Source organism: Crassostrea angulata, chromosome 8 (genome assembly GCF_025612915.1).
Source record: "Crassostrea angulata isolate pt1a10 chromosome 8, ASM2561291v2, whole genome shotgun sequence".
Taxonomy (NCBI): Eukaryota; Metazoa; Mollusca; class Bivalvia; order Ostreida; family Ostreidae; genus Magallana; species Magallana angulata.
Window position 1 is genome coordinate 20,880,387 of NC_069118.1, and position 19,977 is coordinate 20,900,363.

Below are 19,977 nucleotides of genomic sequence, written 5' to 3' on the forward strand. Positions count from 1 at the left end.
TAAAATATGCGCAGAAAACAAAAAATAAATAAATAATGTAAATATCATATGAATAGGAACACTCATCAAAACCATTTTATCAATAGTTTGGTTAAAATTCAATTTGTACCAACAATAAATTGTACGATTGAAACGACCCAAAGGAGCTAACAACATTTTTTTCTTCTTTATTTGTTTTTTTTCCAAAGTCTTCGTTGAATTATTGCTATCAAACACTTCAATGTATCCGTTTTGATCATGATGTAAAGAAAGAGCTAAAATAGAATTACCTGCTACCTAATTCCATTCAAAATACATGTATTATGTTGAATAAAATATTGTTTAGATAAAAAAAATATATAAAAAGTTGAATGAAAAAAACGCATATCACACTTGACTTATTCTATTCTAAAGTTACTACTTATTCTAAAGTTAGAAAAAAATGTGATTTTGGTTGAGATAAAAAATATCACCATTCTCTCGATATGACGGATAATAATAAGAACTAGAGCAAAGTTCGTAAATGTCGAGAGTAATGTTAGATGTTCCTGTCAGAAGCAAAGTTCTTAAACCAAAAAGAAGGGTAATTAAAAAATTGAAAAATTCTTGGCACGATGTAAAAAAATCCGAATGATTCTGAGAACGAATGAGCAAAAACCCTTACGATTTCAAGATCGACGTAACAAAAAGAAGTCCGAACATGTAATCATTTTAATTTTTGAAAGTAAGACTTAACAAAAATAGAATTATCTTTGGTACGAGTCAATTTCACTTTGAATTTTACGCTATTTTTCAAACCTAGAACGCAGAATCAAAATTTCATGACAAATCGGTTTTTAATCCTTAACATCTCTACAATGCATCGTCCGATTTTAAAACAAATTTCAGATTTGAACTCACAATGGCAAATGCTATAATACTGTAGAATTAACTCATTTTGTTAAAAAAAATTAAAATTCCAAAAATTGGAACTATTTCCGGTTTTGAGCAAAATTGATGAATAAAATCTTCAACCACCAGTACAGCATAGAATTGATACATCTTTCATCAGAAAAATTTCAAAGTGATAACTTTAAAGTTTATGGAGATTTTCTCCGGACAAAATCACTATTTTAAAAATTAAAAATGGCAGCCAAATTGAACGGAAGTGACTTAAATGCTGAAACTTAAACATCGTTGAGGCAAGGTAATTTCATTGAAATCGAATGAAAACTTTCTGAGATATCAAGCTGAGAAGGAGTCAGAAAAAAAATAAAAAGATAAAATAATGATAAAAAGAAACCAAAGAAAAACGTTGGAAACAGATGACACTAAAAGCAAAGATTTATGTTTTAATTATTCCATTTCTATTACCGATCCTATGTTAATGTGTAGTTTTTATAAAAATATAGATGTAGATTATGCTTAATTGTTCATCGTCATTAAAATGTAATAATTTTAATATGTAACAACTACTAGTATACAAATAATAACATATTTTTGAATATTTTTGTATATTCTTTCAAACTGAAAAAGCCTTAATGTCTTTGTCTTTTTCTACATTGTTTTAGCATTCGTTTATTCATAATAAAAGCTTTGTTGCTTATTTCCACAGCAAAAAAAAAATAAAAATATTATAGCTAACACTTTTAGACATTCAATTTAAACATGTAACATTTTAAACGCAAACCAATCATCAAAGTACAAATGAGTGAAAACAATATTAGTGAACAGAATATTTTCTGTTTCTTTGTATTGTTTGTCCGTGTACCCTTCATTATTGTTGGTGTATCCGGTGTATTAAATCATTCCTCATTCAGAATCGTAAATATAAGTTTTCAAAAATATCGTTGTATCGTCTAGTATTGGAGAACTAAATTAATCTGTACATGTATTGTGCTAGTGGGTCTAAGGAAAGTGAATCTCTGCTGGTTGATGATATCGACGTCTATATAACAATATTGCGTCTTAAAAGAGTTTAAAATGGACAATTGTTCATAGCCGAAATTTAAAACTGTCAATTATCATTATCAGCCCTCAAAATGGTCATATATGCTTTCTTCAACATGTGATTGACTTGTATTCCTACCCACATCAATGTTAAAGCTGGAATAGTCAGACTCGCCTACAATCGGTGCATGGTCGTAGGTATTGTCTTCCTGTCTTGTACGATCCGCCCCTCTAAGATGATCGTATGGATCCTCCACCCTTCCAAAGTACACGTTGTCTTCGTCCGATGTCTTGTATCCAGCTACCATATATGTATTGTCATTCACATTATTTGTCGGAACGCTTTCTCTGAGATGATGATACAGTACCTCGTTTTCTTGATTATAATGAGTTTCCTCTTCTAATTTACTGTTGTCTGCGAAATCGTACAGACACTCCTTTGGCGAATTTCCAACAGACATTTTATTAATTCCCTGATTTTTATCATTTTCATGAGATTGGGTTTGTTTAATTTTTTCCGATGAAAATTCAGTCAATATGGATGTGCTTGGACGTTCTCTTTTCAGTAGGAATTTCTTCCTTATTCTAAGAATTAAGAATAATATACTAGTATCACATTTATTTATAAATATCTTATATAATAAAACGAGTACATGTAAAACAATGTTGAATTTGTTTTAATTTTCAATAGATTCTTCTATTAGTATTTATAACAGAAGAAAAAAAATCAAAATATTAATGCAAAAATACTGTAGAAGTACTTTTGTCCGCGTGGTATTTATTTACGCTATGAACGCGGGCACAAATTTTCCGCGGAATTTTTTCCCAGCGTACTTAAAGTACATTTTGGAATTGCATTACATGAATAAGGATACTAGTAATCGGAAGTTACTACATTATAGAACACTTGCATATACGTGTACCCAATGTATATCGTTTTTATCTATGCAAACTGTCAAACAAATTTGTATTGAGAATTCACATAATAAATTATTTAATCTCCTAAAGATTTGAATTTTCTGTAAATTTACATGAAATTTAAACTTCTCCAAGCTTGAGATAACGGCACGTGTCAGACGACAAATAGCCCAAAGCGGGTCTGTCTTTCAATGACCCAATTAACTATACACGCCAAGACCCGTGTTTTTACTGCAATTTTTAGATCCCTTTGTGCTCTGATTTTCAATTGATTAAACTGATCAACTCATAATTTAAACGACATGAGAACGCATAAATTGACAGTTAATAAAGATTAAATGGTGTTTCAGACGATTTTAGCCAGCGTCGTAACATCTTGACGGCTAACTAATGACTACCGACCAGTGCACAACCGATAATTACTGTTCACTGTGAACAGTTCTTACAATTTAAGTCCAAAGTTTGACAAATTTTATGTAATGAAAATCGCTCAGAACTATATTTAATAATAGTTATTCAAATGATTTTTTTTTTCGTTCAAAGAATCCGCGTAAATTTTTACCCACGGATTAAATTGATATTGTGATTCCGCGGAATTATGACCCCGTGGAAAAAAAATACGTCTACAGTACATCAATGTATCAATTCTTTTTTTTTATTACATTGTATAGTGAGAAAAAAAAATGTTTTCATATATTTTTTTTAAATGTCTTTTCCGTAATCATGAATTTGTATCAATAGAAAATTCATAGATATCAAATCTAATTTACGGATAAATTGATTCATTCACTCGAATTATGTCTTTTCTAATTAAATCGCTAAAAAATATTAACATTTTCGAGTTTATTAGCCTTAGAAAATTACTACCGCATGCGTCGACCAACATGAAATCAATAAATAATACTTTTTTTCAACGATGATTAAAAGTGTTGTGATCGGCGGATGCGGTTAGTTCTTTCTAGTTGAAACCTTTTAATAATTTTATGTAATTCTATTATCAAAGGTCATTAAAATCATTGCAACATTGCTGCAGTCATATTTTGTCTTGTTTTAGATAAAAGTAAAACCGATGTCATTGAATTTTAAAAAATTATATCATAAATGAAATTTCAATGCCAAAAAAGATTATATAATAAATACCTGATTCTTTTTTGATGTCTGCTTACCTGACAAAACAGAATGCTCCTGCTAATATCAATGCACAAACAAGGAAGGACACAGCTACTATTCCAACGTTTATCTCAGTTTCATCTTATTAAAACAAAAACGTGATCAATATTTCATAATACGTAGAGTGAAAAGACACATCCTTTAGACCTTTTATTGGTTTATCAAAACTAGCATGCAATTAAATATTTTGCAAGTGAATTGATCTAGTTCCCGAGAAACTAATGTGTGTGTGTGTGTGTGTGTGTGTGTGTGTGTGTGTGTGTGTGTGTGTGTGTGTGAGAGAGAGAGAGAGAGAGAGAGAGAGAGAGAGACAGAGAGACACAGAGAGAGACAGACAGACAGACAGGCCGACGGACAAATAGAAAGTAGTATAATAAAGCTAAAAATTTAGTTGAACACATAAAAGGGTGAACAATGTATTATCTTGTGTGTGAATTGGTGGGGAGGGGCAATTAAGTAAAGATAATCGATATGGGCATTGTAGACATAAATCCTCGATAAATCAAGAAATAAGATTATAAGCATAACACAAAAATGAAAAGAAAACAAATAAAAAAAACCTTGTAAATCGATAATTTTTTTTTAATAAAATTGACAAATTTGAATAAAATTGCAATTTTCATTACTGACTAACCTTGTTTCCTGACATCTTCTGTCAAAATACTTAATATCATAAAATTTCTAGGATCAGCTTGACAGCGCTGTATTAGGTGAACCAAGCACCACTTAAGCTATTTTATCGAGCACAAGTGACGCAAACAACAGCACCAATGCGGTAGACCTTTTTAAAATTTAATTGAATGCTGAATGTCTACTTTTTACAGTGTATTTGCCTGAAATAAAATAGCTAGCGCATTGCCTAACATGGACGTGTTATAAAGAATTACATGTACCCAGTTTCCTTTGTGCCGCGTTTATGTTAAATAAAATTAAATGTCAAGATTTTTTATTGCATAATTATTATTGTATAATAATAAAAATCATTGTGAATTAAAGTAAAGTAGAATTATTTCTTGTCTTTATGTAATTTCTATCATAATAAAATTCCAATATAAGCTTATGGTTTCTTACCTTCGTTTCTTTGTCGATTGATTTGATTTATAGATGTAGTTTTCAGTGTGCTTATATTTTCTCTATAGTCAATTGCATTTGACGTCATTAAAAACGTTTGTTTCGTCATCACAGTCGTTGACACATCGTCTGTAACCCACGTGTGATTCACAGTGTTTCTCTCTTTCCGAGCTTGTTGACTCCAAACCGTGGTTTGCGTCGATGGAGTTGGCATAGAATGCAAATCAGCTTTTGTCAGCCCCTTTAAAAAGAACCTGGCCACTAAATATCGGATTCCTGCACAAAGTTTATAATGTTGATAAAAGGTTCATTTTAATGACACTTTTCTTTGCACTAGTAGTTTAGTAGAACAAACAATATAGAACTTATTTATACATGTAGACTTCTTTACACTAAAAAAGCATTTTTGCCTGTTTGTTCTTATCGCCAGCATTTTTAAAGAGGCTTTGTGGTGAAAGAATCAGATCTACCTTTAATTTTTGGATAGTTAGAAAGAAAGAAAGCATATATAAATGCAATTGCACGTGGACTTGGCAATTGTTTTTAAAATGTTTATCTAATGAATTTTGAATATCAAAATTCTTTTATTCTAAAACCTCCTAGCCGGTCAAACGTTTGTAATTGAAAATGAAGATGGTTTTTATCTTTCTAATGAAAACCTTCACTCAAAAAAGTTCCTCCCATTCTTTTTAGTGTTTTTAGAGTTTATGTGGAATTTCTTTATGAATAATTTGCAACAATGATTTAATGTATTTCTGTGCGACATGTATATGTACATGTATTAAAGGGACGTGGTCACGATTAAGTAAAATTTTGATTATCTTTTTTTTGTGTTTGCAAAGCATTAGTAATGCATTTCTAATGATCAACCAAAAGTTACTTAGTTGTAGAGATATAAACAAGATACAAAGCTTAAAATTACTTGTTATGTTAACAAGACTCGTGCCATGTTTTTGTTTAGATTGGTTTTATAAATCAAAGAAACTTCCTTTTTCAATCTGATTTTTCTATATGCTAATTCGTTTTGAACATGATTAAACAGATCTTAGAGTTTGTGAATTTTTTTTTAGGTCTTAACCTGAAAAGTTCTTTTATCATCCAAGATGTAATCAGTTTTTTTTACAAATCAAAAATTGTGAGCCCTATCTTGCTTATAACTCGGCGACTGACAGTTAAATTTTTGTTTACTAATAAAAATGCCTCACTGACATATTGCATACATTAATCAAAGTACTGAAGAACTGACGGGAGTTGATTTTATCGATTATCATTTATTCGAAATCAACGATATGTGATTTTGCATGGCAAGTAGTATCAGTAATCGAAATATTTCTGAGAAATTGTATCGATCCAGACAAGATTGAACTCTTGCTTTGTTCAACCAAACGCTCGGCTGTCTCCGTTTATCTCCGACAAGCAAGTTTTGTCGGATATTAACGGAGACAGCCAAGCGTCTGGTTGTACGAGACTACATTTAACTCTAGCGTAGAAATACATACGGCTTTAAAAATATTTAAACTGTTTGTACAATTTAAAATCTTATTATTTTCATGGTATAAATGAATAAGTTTTCTTGAAAAACAATGCTTCAGAATACATAGCATCGAATTTATCGATTATTTTCAAGAACTAAGTGTTGTCAGCGGTATTGGTTTGTGCTTAGGTCCAAACACTGTTTCACTTTCGCTTTGCCCGAGTAAGTGCATAGGAAAGTTGATTAAAATCAACTCCCAAAAACGGAAATTCTTTTACCAAAGTCGTGACCATGCTCCTTTTGATCAATACAATCTTATCTTTTCTAAAAATGAATCTGAATAAATAGGAGTAAACTTTCTTACATCTGAACAGACTTACATTTCTACACACAATATCACCTTTCTTGTTGTTGCAGTCAATATTTGGACATGAATCGATCCCACATCGTTGGCAATCAATAAAAAAATTCTTTTTTTCAAACTCTGTTAGATTTACGTCTTCTGGAATAAAGTTTACCATTAGGGATAAACAGAGATTTCAGTACAAGAATGACTGTTACAGTTATCATATATTTTCATTATGTTGAAATATCATCCTTCCACAATTTACTTAAAATTGTTAGCTAAACAGAAATATTTATTCACCTCAAAAATGGGAAACAACAAAGGAAACATAAGTATCTCATGCAAACAGATTAAAGAGTTTTAAATTTTGTGTGAGAGTTGTGTAGTTATAGAAATATGTTCAGTATAGCAAAAAATGCAAATGCGAATATTAGGGCTGGTATTCGATTACCTAATTGCATAGTGCAGATATCAAACAACACAGTTTTAAGTTAACAAACAATTAATAATTCTAATTGGAATTTGCAAAACGTTGTCCAAGAACTACTCTTCCAATATACAAATCAAAATACATGTATGTTCAGTACATGCAGCTGCTGCTGATCAATGTATAAATACAGAGAAATTACCCGTATCATCACCCGAAAAAGTAATAATTAGGTTGTTTGATCTGTATTCAGAGGTTTAAAGTTCCCCCCCGGAAGAGTATCATGTTTCTAAGTGTTCAACGTATTTTGTGTGATCTAGGTTAAATGAAAGTGGATGATAATCAGTACATTTATAGTTTTGTTAGTTGGTCTAGTCAATTACTTTTGAATATTGACATCATTATGTTAAATTAATTTTGGGAAGAGTTGTTGAGATATTTCAATGAAGTACTTTTTAATGTATTACAATAAATGAAAGCAACACAATCTTTTGCATAGATATCAATTCATATAATTATTTACAGCTATGTTGTGACAGATGCTGTATTGATTTAAAGTATTGTGATATGTATCAAACAATATATCAGTCCTTGCTTTTCGGTAATATTTACCTCGATCATAACTCTGATACACCTGTCTTTTTAAAATAAACCATGTTTTTCTCGAACTCTCAAAGTTTGCAGCATCACAACTTTTGTTTAATACTGATTCAAGATAAGCCATGATTCTTGTTTCAGTGCAATACTTTGGATTTTGATTCTTTTGTGGTCTGTTTTCTGAAAAGATCAATCAAAATGTGAGAAAATTAAAGGATACTAAAACTATTGTTAAAAGAAACAAAATAGAAACAAAATAGATGTTTGACACTTGTTGATTTAATTTTCTATAGATTAATAATACTACCTGATTCACTGCAAACTGTCTTACAATCTTTGTGCCCAATTAGATCATCTTTGGTTTGCTCAGTATCACAACTCATAGCGATGCAAGTGGAGTTTGATAAAGCATCTGACTGCTTAGTGATTGGTTCTGTTCAAAACCAAATACACACGTTGGATAGGATATCATAAGAAATCACATTCATCGGTGCTTTTATAAAATATAATACACTATACTCTGTTCTAACATATTTACGCAGCACATTTTCCTAAATTAGATACCTTAGAATTTAAACAATGTTCATTTAGTAGTATCAACAAATTCCAATGATTTTTTTGAAACACCCCCTCTAGTTATTCATGTTTCAATACATGGTTTAAAATAAAAATGCACAGGGGTTTTGCAGCAATGCAACAGACATGAAAGTACCCTGATGGTAAAGTTGAAAAATTCGAATGATTTCGAATGGAGAAAAGATGTACATATTTCCCATTATTATTCTACATCAGGAATCTATTCCTGTTTCTTGAAAAAGTGCCAAGTGCAAACACGATAATAGGTCAATGAAAATATCTTTGATATTTTGCCTTTAATCAATTTCAGTTTCAGGTGTGTGTATTTTTTTTAAAAATAGAATTGTCCAAATGTGTTTAATAAATATCTCTGGACAGACTATGAATCCAGTTTTTTAAACTGTTTTAGGAAAAAAATAATTAAATTTGTCTGTTTAGGCATTGTAGACAAAACGTTTGTAGAAATAATTAAATATTTTAACGTTTTGTAAAGTTTCTTTATATCTAGCTTACTCGATAAAAGAACGAGGACCTTATCCCCACAGTCTGGTGTTAATTCAAAGTCTCCAATACAGTCAGATTTGCAATTGTCAAAATGGAGGTGTAGATCCATAAGTTTGTCTCTTAGACAGATACATTTCTTTTCCTAAAACAAATTACACGTTCATAAGCTGTCTTAGCGATATAAACAGGTGATATATTTTGTCATTTGTTTTCTAACAAGTATTAACGATTTTAAATAAGAGGATAAATACCCCATATGCGAATAAAAATATTCTATTTGATCCAAAGTGTTCCATGCAAAGTTCTTGGCAAAGTCCTGCCGTTATTAGATCAGAAGGCACATCATAGGTTTTATAACTGCTCAACATATCGTTAGAGGAGCATCCTACAACAAAGTCCAGAGATTATTTTTCTTTTAAAAAATTGTATATTGAAAACAGACCTTATTAAATTCAACATCAATGGCGAATACCTAATTTGGAAATCCAGTGAGAGCGACGTCGATAGTATTTGGTCCAATAGTTATCTGAGTTAGATCTTGTTTTAATAATTGTTCCATTCGACTGACACAGATCTTTCGCTTCAAACCATGACCAACTATATACATTAATCCACAAAACTGAAATTATATTATTCCTTATGAAATAAAAATTTTTACATTGTAAAATATGAAAGATTTTTCTTTATCTTAACCATAATCCATTTTCAAGAATCCTGAGTTAACTTAATGAAAAATTTAATATGCAATTTGCAGTACCCATTTCTTCTTAGATATATAAACTAAAGAGAAATCATTTTAATTTTCATTTATATCAAATCTACTTATACTTAATATGAATAAATTTACCCGACAAAATCAGAGATTTCAAAGATAACTTGCGACGAATGCCAAAATATTGTTGCATTTTCCAGTGAAAACAATCTCCACACATTCTATAATAGATTGAATATTATCTTTACAACATAAATGTATTCACATAATCTTTAATTCACCAATATTCAAAATTGTAGAAATAAATTCATTTGACGCTATACAAATATTTTTTTTCAAAACTGCGTGATATTTGAACACTAAGTCATGAATATGAGGAAGCTATGATGATGCCAGACTTACATAAATAAGAAATAACGAGGATTTTTACCGCATGATTTTACCAAAAAAAATTGATTTAAAGAAAAGTATGGCATTAACATGCCTCAATTACTGGTACTGTACCAAAAAAGAAATCACTTTAAACAAACATTAAACATGTGAATAGAGGGCAGTCCAACAACCTATCGTTATCCGATCCATGGAAAGACAAAAATATTAATTATGATCTTAGCAGTACATTCTTTAAGAAAGCCAAACTTACGGGAAAAGATAACCAGGATTTTGGCCATATGATTTTGACAAAGGAAAACAATCTTAAGGAAATTACTGTCATTCACGTGTATTCATCGATTTAAAAAAAGATATCACGCCTTTAAATTGCTGAAAAAATGTTGTTTTAAAAGCAACACTTTTACTACAAAAGAAATTAGAAGACAAAACAATTTATTTACGAAATAAAATAAAATAATGCACCTTTTTGAAACTCTGAGAAAATTAACAATCATATTCATACAATAACATACAATACACAAATTATGTTAATCATTATTATATTGCTGGTTTTATCGTACATAAAAAGACGTAACATTTCAAAATTACATGTTTGTCATAATTGCATATGATAAACATGTGTCAATAAGTCAACTGATGTGAATTGAAAGATTTGGATAGGTTACTGAATAGCAGAGCTTGGCTTGAAGGTTACCTTTTAGTCACTGTGCAAGTATAACGTATACAATATAGTAAAATTCAGTAAAATGTAATAAATAACCATATAGACAAAGAAAATTATCATTGTAAATGAAATTCACTTTGGTCAAGCAATAACACGACATAGCAATTTTGGTGGGTTTGGAGTTGACTAATGGAAACTAAAATTATGCATAAATCAGAAAATATGAAAACAAAATTAAACTAGAAATTAAAAAAAATCAACATCGTCATTTGGTACACGTCCGTACCTAAAAATCAAGGTCGTATGTAGATTGTGTAAGTTGCGTGTATTTTTATTTAAATAAACCCCCTCAATCAAACATGAAGACGTATAATAATGATTAATCTAAACTGAAAAAATCCCCCATAATAACTGCTTTGTTTTAAAGAATTTTCCGATCTTGAAAATTATTGTTTTTCTTTATTTATCGGTATTTAAGCATCCATAATTAACAAGGTGATTATGCAATTTCGCAGTATGTACTTGATCGATAATTTGAATTCCCATACGAAATAAGCAGGATTTAAATATGTGCTTTTTCTAATATTTTATAATTATGAGATGATCAAAAGGAGTAATAAAATACGTAGAAGTACATCATCACACAAGGCTGTATAATTTGTATTCCTTTGATCTATTTGAAACTTTTTCTTAATGAATCTTTTGAAACTACCTTTGTCGTAGCATATCTTCCTCAAATAAACAAAATATATGAATATCATTATCGATATTTGATTTATAACATTGTTATTTTGGGTTTTTAAAACAATTTTTGACTTCAGGTAAATCTAAAAAAAAAAATTAAACCCCAAGTGAACGTAATTCTTAAAATCTACGTAATTTTGCACTTTGTAATGACACATGTTATCAAAATTAGTAATTGCGTTTCCAGTGCACTTACAAATAAAAACATTTGCAATTCCGGTTTAACATATATTCTTAACATAGAGAAAAGTCTGTTAAAACGTAATTACAAGTTAACCTGATTTGGATGTGATTCTTTGGAGCAACTCAGTATGCCTGTTTATACCACCTCATATATAGCAAATATAATAGTTTGTTATGAAGAGAAATGATCCTTATTATGGGCCTGCAATTATTACGAATTAAAAATTAGACCGAAAACTTTTCATGCATTTTTACATTCCGATATACATGTACTTAACCATTAAAATATTTTTTTTCAACCCGAATGGGTTATTAAAGCGAATTTTTGGCTTTTTGGAGACAACATTCAAGCAGGAAAAAATCTCAAAATGTCTTCAACAATTACAAACAAACATGAAAAAGTTTTGAAAACTATCTTAAATTGAATGTTTTTTTCCCTTAAAATCAAATTGTATTGCACACGTACCTTTCCGTGCAATCTGTTCTTTTGTATGTTTCCATTTTTGCACTGAGGTTGTTTAAATGGTTGTTTAAATTATAGAATTTAAAATAAGGAAGAAAATTTAGGTTGGAAATAAATCATTAAAGAATTGTACCTTGTACACTTGAAAATAATATTATAACATCAAATGGACAATTTTTGTCGGAAGTTAATTGAATATTTTTTATTACAAACATATTTTTCCAGATCAGGAATAAATGCTATTAATTTATGTTTCCAGAGGAGGAAATTATTTGTAATATTATTTGTAGAACCTCAAGCTTTAAAAACATTTGATGATAAAAAAAACTAGTTTATAGCTGGTAAACGTAACTTATTTTAAAACTTATAAATAACGAAGTATAACGTTTAAAAAACATTCTCATATATTACAAGATTTGACATTACATGATCACAATATATAAAAAAGAAGCTTTTTTGGACAACATATCCCATGATCTGAAATGCATCAAATCCTTTTATTATAGACCCTGAAGTATCAAAGTTAACTAAATTGTTAAATGAACTATAAATAATTTAACAACTTAAAGAAGGTGTTTAACCTTATAATGAGTATATGAAAATTTGAAAATGCTTACATGGTAAAATAACTGAACGTAGCATTGTAGTTTTTAAAAAAAGTAGATTTGAATTTTTTCTATAAACTTCTATACTGAACTTTGAATCTCTCTTTGGGCTCCAGTAATATCACAAATTGTGGCATTGAAGCAAAAAAAAAATGTTAACCACCTTTTGGGGCCCCTGTTTTGGTCTGAGGGTCACGGTTTGAATATTATACACTATCTGAGAATGCTTGCATGATAATCTCACAAAATATTGCAATATAGTTCTTGAAAAGAAGATTTTAAACATTTTCCATACATATTTAAATGTCTAATTGTGAACCCCTCTTTGGGTGCCTGTATTGGTCCGGGGGTCAAGGCATAACTAATTTAAAACTTCCGTTTGAGGATGTTTGCATAGTAATTTCCAAAAATTGTAGCATTGTAGATCTTAATAGAAGATGTTTAAACATACCCGTAGTCCCTGTATATTTAAATGGTTTTTTTTCAACCCCTCTTGAGGCCCCTGTAATTGTCGGGGGTCACGTTTGAATAACTTAGAATCTGCACTGTTTGAGGATGTTTGCACAGTAATCTCACAAAATTGTAGAATTGTTGGTTTTTAAAAGAACATTTAGAAATATTTCCCCATTATATTTAGTACACAGACCTACCCTTAAAACAGAAATTCCTCTGCATCTTTGATGTATTTAGGGCCTAAATCTCTGATGAAATAATTCAATTCATAATTGCAATTGTCGAAAAAATTGTTAACATTTGTATCAATATTCACTATAATTTGTTAGCTTTTACACTGGCAAGTTCAAATGACCTTAAAATGTTAACAAACATTTAGCAAAGGAATGTGATTATTTGTAAAAAAAGTGCTTTTTTATATGGAAATAAATAAAGAACTCATGTTAGATTTGATTGTGGAGCAGTTGTTGCTATAATTGCTATGATAGAAAACCTGTGCTAGTTCCTACAACGTATTTTTTTTTATCGCAACTTACAAATATTTTGAATTAATTTGATTGTTTACATATGGATCTTAAATTCAAATAAAATTTACATGGATTAAACCATAAAAAGTTCAAAGGTTGAGAAACTTTAACAAAACCAGCTACATTTGCGTGTAATTAAACCATGATTGCTATAAGGCTCTTAACTAAACTGTAATACATAACATCTGCTGAAAATAAACCACATTAACTTTCATTGTATTGATTAATGAAAAATGCCATGCTTAAAACAACTTGGATGCATCAAGTTTTTTCATAAAAACTTTTATGCAATTATCAAAAGTTATAAAAGAAAATATGACAATAACAGTCCAAATAGATAGAGGTAGGATCAGGTGCCTAGGAGGAGTGAGCATCCTATGCTGACCGGTCACACCGGCCGTGTGCTCTTTGTTGTAATCGGGAAGAATAAAAATCGGAAAAATCCGTAGACAATTAGGTGGTTAATTATAGTCTAACAATTAGTATGAAAAACGTAAGTCAGCATGCGATCCAGTGGAAGATTGTATTTGCTGACAAAGTCGCTCTATCGACCATAGAACTTACGAAAAGATGACTTCAAGCGAGACTGTTGATAGCCATGTTTTATCAACTTTTTTGTCCGTAGCTTGCTTCGTCTTAGAAACTGTTCATACAAAGAGCATGCCCTTCCATCTGTTAATACAATTTTCATTTATGCATTGTTTTAAGATGACTACGGCCAAAAATACCAAAACTAAAAGGCGTTAAATCGAGCGTCATTCTTAACTTTAACTCTTTAATATTTCCGAACTGAAAAGTCATGTAAATTCATGAGTTTGAGTGTAAAGGCGCTATGAAAATATATCACCTAGTTCCAGGCACATCATGACCAAAGCACTTAACTGTTGCGGAAGTAAAGGAAGCTAAGTTATCAAAGCACTCACTTCCTACTAATTATATGCTTTCTTTAGAAAAATCAAACCACATACTTTGTAAATAAACACACAGTGGTATGTGTTATCATTTTACACGTAATCTTTAAAATGTTGTATGGAAAGGAAGTGAACACGTTTAATCACGTCCAAGCTCCGTCATTTTTTCCTAATTATTCTAATGATTTGATAATTGAATTTAAAAAAAATTCATTTTATGGAAATTTGGACGACATGGTGATATGCTGTGAAGATGACGAGTTGCTCTAATTCCTGGTATAGAGATGTTAATGCACATATGGTAAACGCAATAATTAAATCAAATCGTTTTGTTAATACACGAATGTACTTGATCAAATAAATGGAAAAGAAGGTTTCAATTTTGTGTGTTTTCATGTTTTACAAAAAATAAAGTATTACTATAGAGATATCAAAAACAAAAAGGCCAACCAAATCATGTGATGCTTTAAAACCTGTACACACAAACTTACACGTGTTTCCTATCAATAATAAGTCCTCTAACAGGATGAATATACATGTAATGTGTATATTTAAAGTAAAATAGGTTGGAAGTCTTAAGAGTTGTCAAAAAATTATACGAAACAAATATAAATTTTAAAGATCTATATTTAAAGCTGCTTGGTCCGATTTTTTTGTTATTACAGTATCAAATTTTTTTTCATACAAATCATTTATCTTAAAAAGTTATGGACTTTCTCCTATTTACACCAGCAGAATCAGTCTCCTTTCAAAGTTAGAAATATTTAAAGTAAATAAAAATAATTTCTCTTTGGGCAAACGAAAAAACAAACCAAAATGCATCACGGGAATGTTTAGAAAAGGAAACCGCCTGGTTTCGTCCCCCGAATGATTGGGGTTATTCAACCCGCATGCTATGCATCGATTGTAATGAAAGCAGACTTTGGAAATATTAGCGAACAAAACGTACACATGCTTATTTGTAATTTGTCTGATCATTTCGACCTTTATTTAAATCGAGGTCAAATTCGTAATACAACCATACCCGTCTCGTCGTCAGGGGTGAATTTAACATGAGGCGAAATAACGCGGTACCTTTTAATGTCGTTTGTTTTGTTAGCAAATTTTGTAACGTATTTCTCTTCATTGAAATTTGGCATAATTGACAGGTAAAACTACTGCAATGTCTATTATTATACATATACTAAGCATAGCCATCGTTTAAAAGCGTGCATAAAATTTGATATAAAATCGGACCAAGCAGCTTTAATAATGTGAGCATATTTTGACTAAGAAAAACCAGAGAAATGCAAGAATTGTTAAAGTCATTTGAAGAGAGAGAGAGAGAGAGAGAGAGAGAGAGAGAGAGAGAGAGAGAGAGAGAGAGAGAAAGAGAGAGAGAGACTAATTTATATAAAATACAGACAGGTATGCTGATTGGCAAGGTGAGTAGGGAATACATACCCTAAAACACGAAATTCAATAAATCAGTCGGGAAGGGGGAGGGGTCTTTGATATGATTGATGATTATGCAATTCTTACGCAAGTATAGGGTTGTTATCATAAGTTAAATTCAAGATTAAATACAAAGGTTATTTTAATACATCATCGTCTGTAGCACCATGTTTCGATGAATAATAAAACAATATCTCTTTAATGAATAGAGGAACTGTGAGCAAGCTCACAAATGATACCCCCTCTAAAAATATAAAACTTTTAAGTAATGGATGCACCCTTTTTCTTATAGTGACCTTCAACTTGCATAAAGGAGCAAAGCTCAAGTTTAAGATATACTTACAGGTCACAAACAATCGTTGTGTTTAATTTGAGCTTTTAATCATTTTTCAATACAAGACATTGCCGACACAGGAATTAGGTATTTTTTAAAAAATAACCTTGAACTTGCATAACTGACCTTGGATAAAGTTCATGACAAACTCCAAAGTTATAAGCAGTCTTTATGAGAAGAACTTCCAATACCTCTCGATAAGAAATGTATAGGGTGGACACATTTAATGAACTTTTTTTTCCGATGACCTTGAACTTGCCAAAATGACCTTGGTCAAAAGCCATATATCATGAGCGATCTTTGTGTGAAATAAGAACTTGTTTCTCCAAAACAAGGATAAAGACTGAACACTGATTTTGCACATTTCCTTCCAGCGACCTTCAATTTGTCCAAAGATATTTGACCTTGTGATAGAATCATGACACACCATCAGGTGACAAGCAATCTTTGAGTGAATTAAGAACTTCCAAAAAAATAACATAAGAATGACATAGACTGAACATGAATAATGCACTTCTCCTTTCAGTGACCTTGAACTTGCCCAATTGACCTTGAGCCAAAATCATGACACACCCTCAGGTGATAAGCAATTTTCGTGTGAATTAAGAACTTCCAATGTTCCTCCATAAGAACGTTATTGACCGGACACGATTACACACGGATGTGTTCAATTAAGATAGCCGTGCTTATAACATATGTGTAAATACATTTTGAATTACGCTTCCAGTAGTTTATATTCATGATAAATCCTACAAATGGAATACCTTAAATATATATTTTAGCTCTATATTCAATTAAGCGCCTTTAGAAGAGAGCTGATTTCTGTAAATCTAGAACCTAGCTAAATGTTTGGCATATAGGCTTATACTTTACATATCAACTTTCTAAAAAAGTTTTTTTCCGTCGAAAACTTATATCAATCTAACTAGTCTAAATTAATAAAAGTACATTATATCATAATTGTGTCCATTAAAAAGTGTTTTATTATGAAATTTCGAGTGTAATTTTGCATTCTTAACATTTCCCCATATTTTGGATTGATTGTCATAAGTTTAAATATATTCTCATACATATCACGAGTGCCTGCAGGAAGGCTAAATAGAAAAGCGGAAAGATGTGTTTATTAAAGGATAAAATCTTATATGTCTTCATCGTATCAAAACTGACGTTTTTCTTTTACTGTAGTTAACGCTCTTCATTGAATTTAAGCCAATCCTTAACATGTGATACTATCTTCTTCAACATCTTTCTTGCTGAAAAATTCAATCTGCTTTTAAATGCTTACAAAATGTGAAAGATTAAAACCCTTATAAAAAATGTTGCAAGACATCTCCGAATTGAAATTGCAAATTAAATATTTGAGTTTCCGGTTTCATATTTATTAGTATATTGCTCGTATACAGACAAACTTTGAATATTTCTACTTTCGTCAAGGTTAGTTTGATGAATTTAAGTTGTAAAGCTTGTTTCAGTATCTGGTACAATAATTATATCATGGAAACGGTGCAAGTATGTGGGACTTACAGTTCACCAGGACTTATAATCATTGCAATATGTATTTTCCAATCACTATTTATATCTTTTAAAAAATAAAATATCCTCTAAAACGACTGTTTTTCACGTGGCACGTTTTAGCTTTATCGTTTATAATATCAATCATGAAAACGGTTTTAGAAAAAAAAATGTCATAATATGTCTTAAACCGATAGCGAATTTCAAATGAATGTATAGAGATTTACCTACAAATTGACTTAATTTTGTTTCTGATTTATTTTGAGCAAGCCAACATACATACTTACATGTACATTATCCCATATAGTTTAATAGTTCTTTAAAAGAAATCCTTTCTCTTTAATTTACCATTATTTCGAACTAAAAATCAAAAGGCATATTTTATATACATTTTTTTCTTAGCAATATACTTTTCCATGATTATGAATATTTACTTTAAAGTAACCGGCCTGGTTATTCGATAATAAGATTAATTAGAAAGGAAATCAAACGTTCGGCAAATTGAATCAATTTTGAGACACAACATTCAAGCAGGAAGAAATCGTGCATTTATTTGAATAGTTAAGAATAATACAAAAATAGTTTTTAAAAAACTATTGGAAATTGATCTTACGAAAGTAGATCAAGATCAAGTAGACCGGAAACTCAAATTCATTGCAGAAAAAAATGTATTGTACATGTGCGTTGTCATGCCACCTGTTCTTTCCTCTTATTAATATTGTATATATTTTAGTCTTCTAATTTCGTTTGTCGAAAAGTTGTTGATTTTTAAAACAACATTTTTTTAAAGCAATTTAAAGGCGTGATATTTTTTTTGCTTCGATAAAAACACGTGAGTGACATTGATTTCCTTTAGATTAATTTTTTTTGTCAAGATCATATGAACAAAATTTAAGTTATTTTTTTTTTACGTAAGCTTGGCTTCCCTAAAGATTGTGTTGTTAAGAGCTTAAATATTTTTTGTGTCTTTCATGGATCGGAAAACAACATGTTGTTGGACTGCTCTCATTTCACATGTTTAATTTTTGTTTAAAATGATTTCTTTTTGGTACAGTACCACATTCGTACAATGACATAAAATATAAAAATTATGTTTATCATTATCATATTGCTTGGTTTCATCATACATAAAAAAAGACGCAACGTTTCATATAATCCTGTTTCTCATAATTTCATATGAGAAACACATGTCAATAAATCAACTGAATGCGAACTGAAAGATTTGGACAGGTTACTGAATAACAGAGCTTAGCTTGAAGGTTACCTGTTAGTCAGCTTTAAATTATCAAGGATACAGTATAGATAATATTCAGGAAAATGTAATAAATAACCATATACCGGAAGACGAAGAGAAAATTATTGTTATAACTGAAATTCACTTTCGTCAAGCAATAACATGACAAAGCAAATTTGGTAGATTTGGGGTTGAGGAAAAGATGCATAATGACCGAAGGTATGAATGAATCAAAGAAAATGAAAACAAAATTAAACTAAACATTAATATAGTCATAAACGTTACACATCAAGGACTTATGCAGCTTGTGTAAAAGACATGTATTTTTATTTTAATAAACCTGCTTAATCAAACATGGAAACGAACAATCTAAATTTCAATCTAAACTAAAAAAAGAATAACTGCTATGAATTTAAAGAATTTTACCATCTTAAAAATCAATTTATTCTCTCTCTCTCCTCTCTCTCTCTCTCTCTCTTTGTAGTCCGTATTTTTTCTTTCACAGTTTTGAGTCAGATTGTACGCGACAGTGATTGGCACCGTTCGTCCACTTGCATGTATCTCGAGCAACTTCTTCGCGTTATTAAGCCCTCTTCCGCATTAAAACGGCGTTTGCAAAGGCGTTATTTTTAGCTTCATAAAGCATGCTTACAGGCTTTTGTAAATAGTAAACAGAAAACACATACAAATTTCTTTCCTTCAAAGTAAAACGCTCACATTATATAGTTTTACAAGTTTGATTATTATTGACTTGTAAGAAAAATCTCCAATACACAAACCTTGTTCAGCTCTCTCCTACGGCAGATGCTGTTCTAAA

General features: G+C 30.4%; 1 protein-coding gene across 1 annotated transcript; it reads right to left on the reverse strand.

Moving 5' to 3' along the window:
• Positions 1 to 234: 234 nt before the first annotated feature.
• Positions 235 to 10,052, reverse strand: LOC128158180 (uncharacterized). The gene is made up of 10 exons (XM_052820932.1): positions 9,839 to 10,052; positions 9,464 to 9,610; positions 9,243 to 9,376; positions 9,001 to 9,133; positions 8,219 to 8,344; positions 7,927 to 8,091; positions 6,922 to 7,043; positions 5,068 to 5,308; positions 3,993 to 4,077; positions 235 to 2,493 (listed from the first exon to the last, which is right to left on the reverse strand). The coding sequence occupies exons 1-10, from the start codon at positions 9,921 to 9,923 to the stop codon at positions 1,989 to 1,991; spliced, it is 1,743 nt and encodes a 580-aa protein (XP_052676892.1). The 5' UTR covers positions 9,924 to 10,052; the 3' UTR covers positions 235 to 1,988.
• Between the last annotated feature and the right edge of the window lie 9,925 nt (positions 10,053 to 19,977).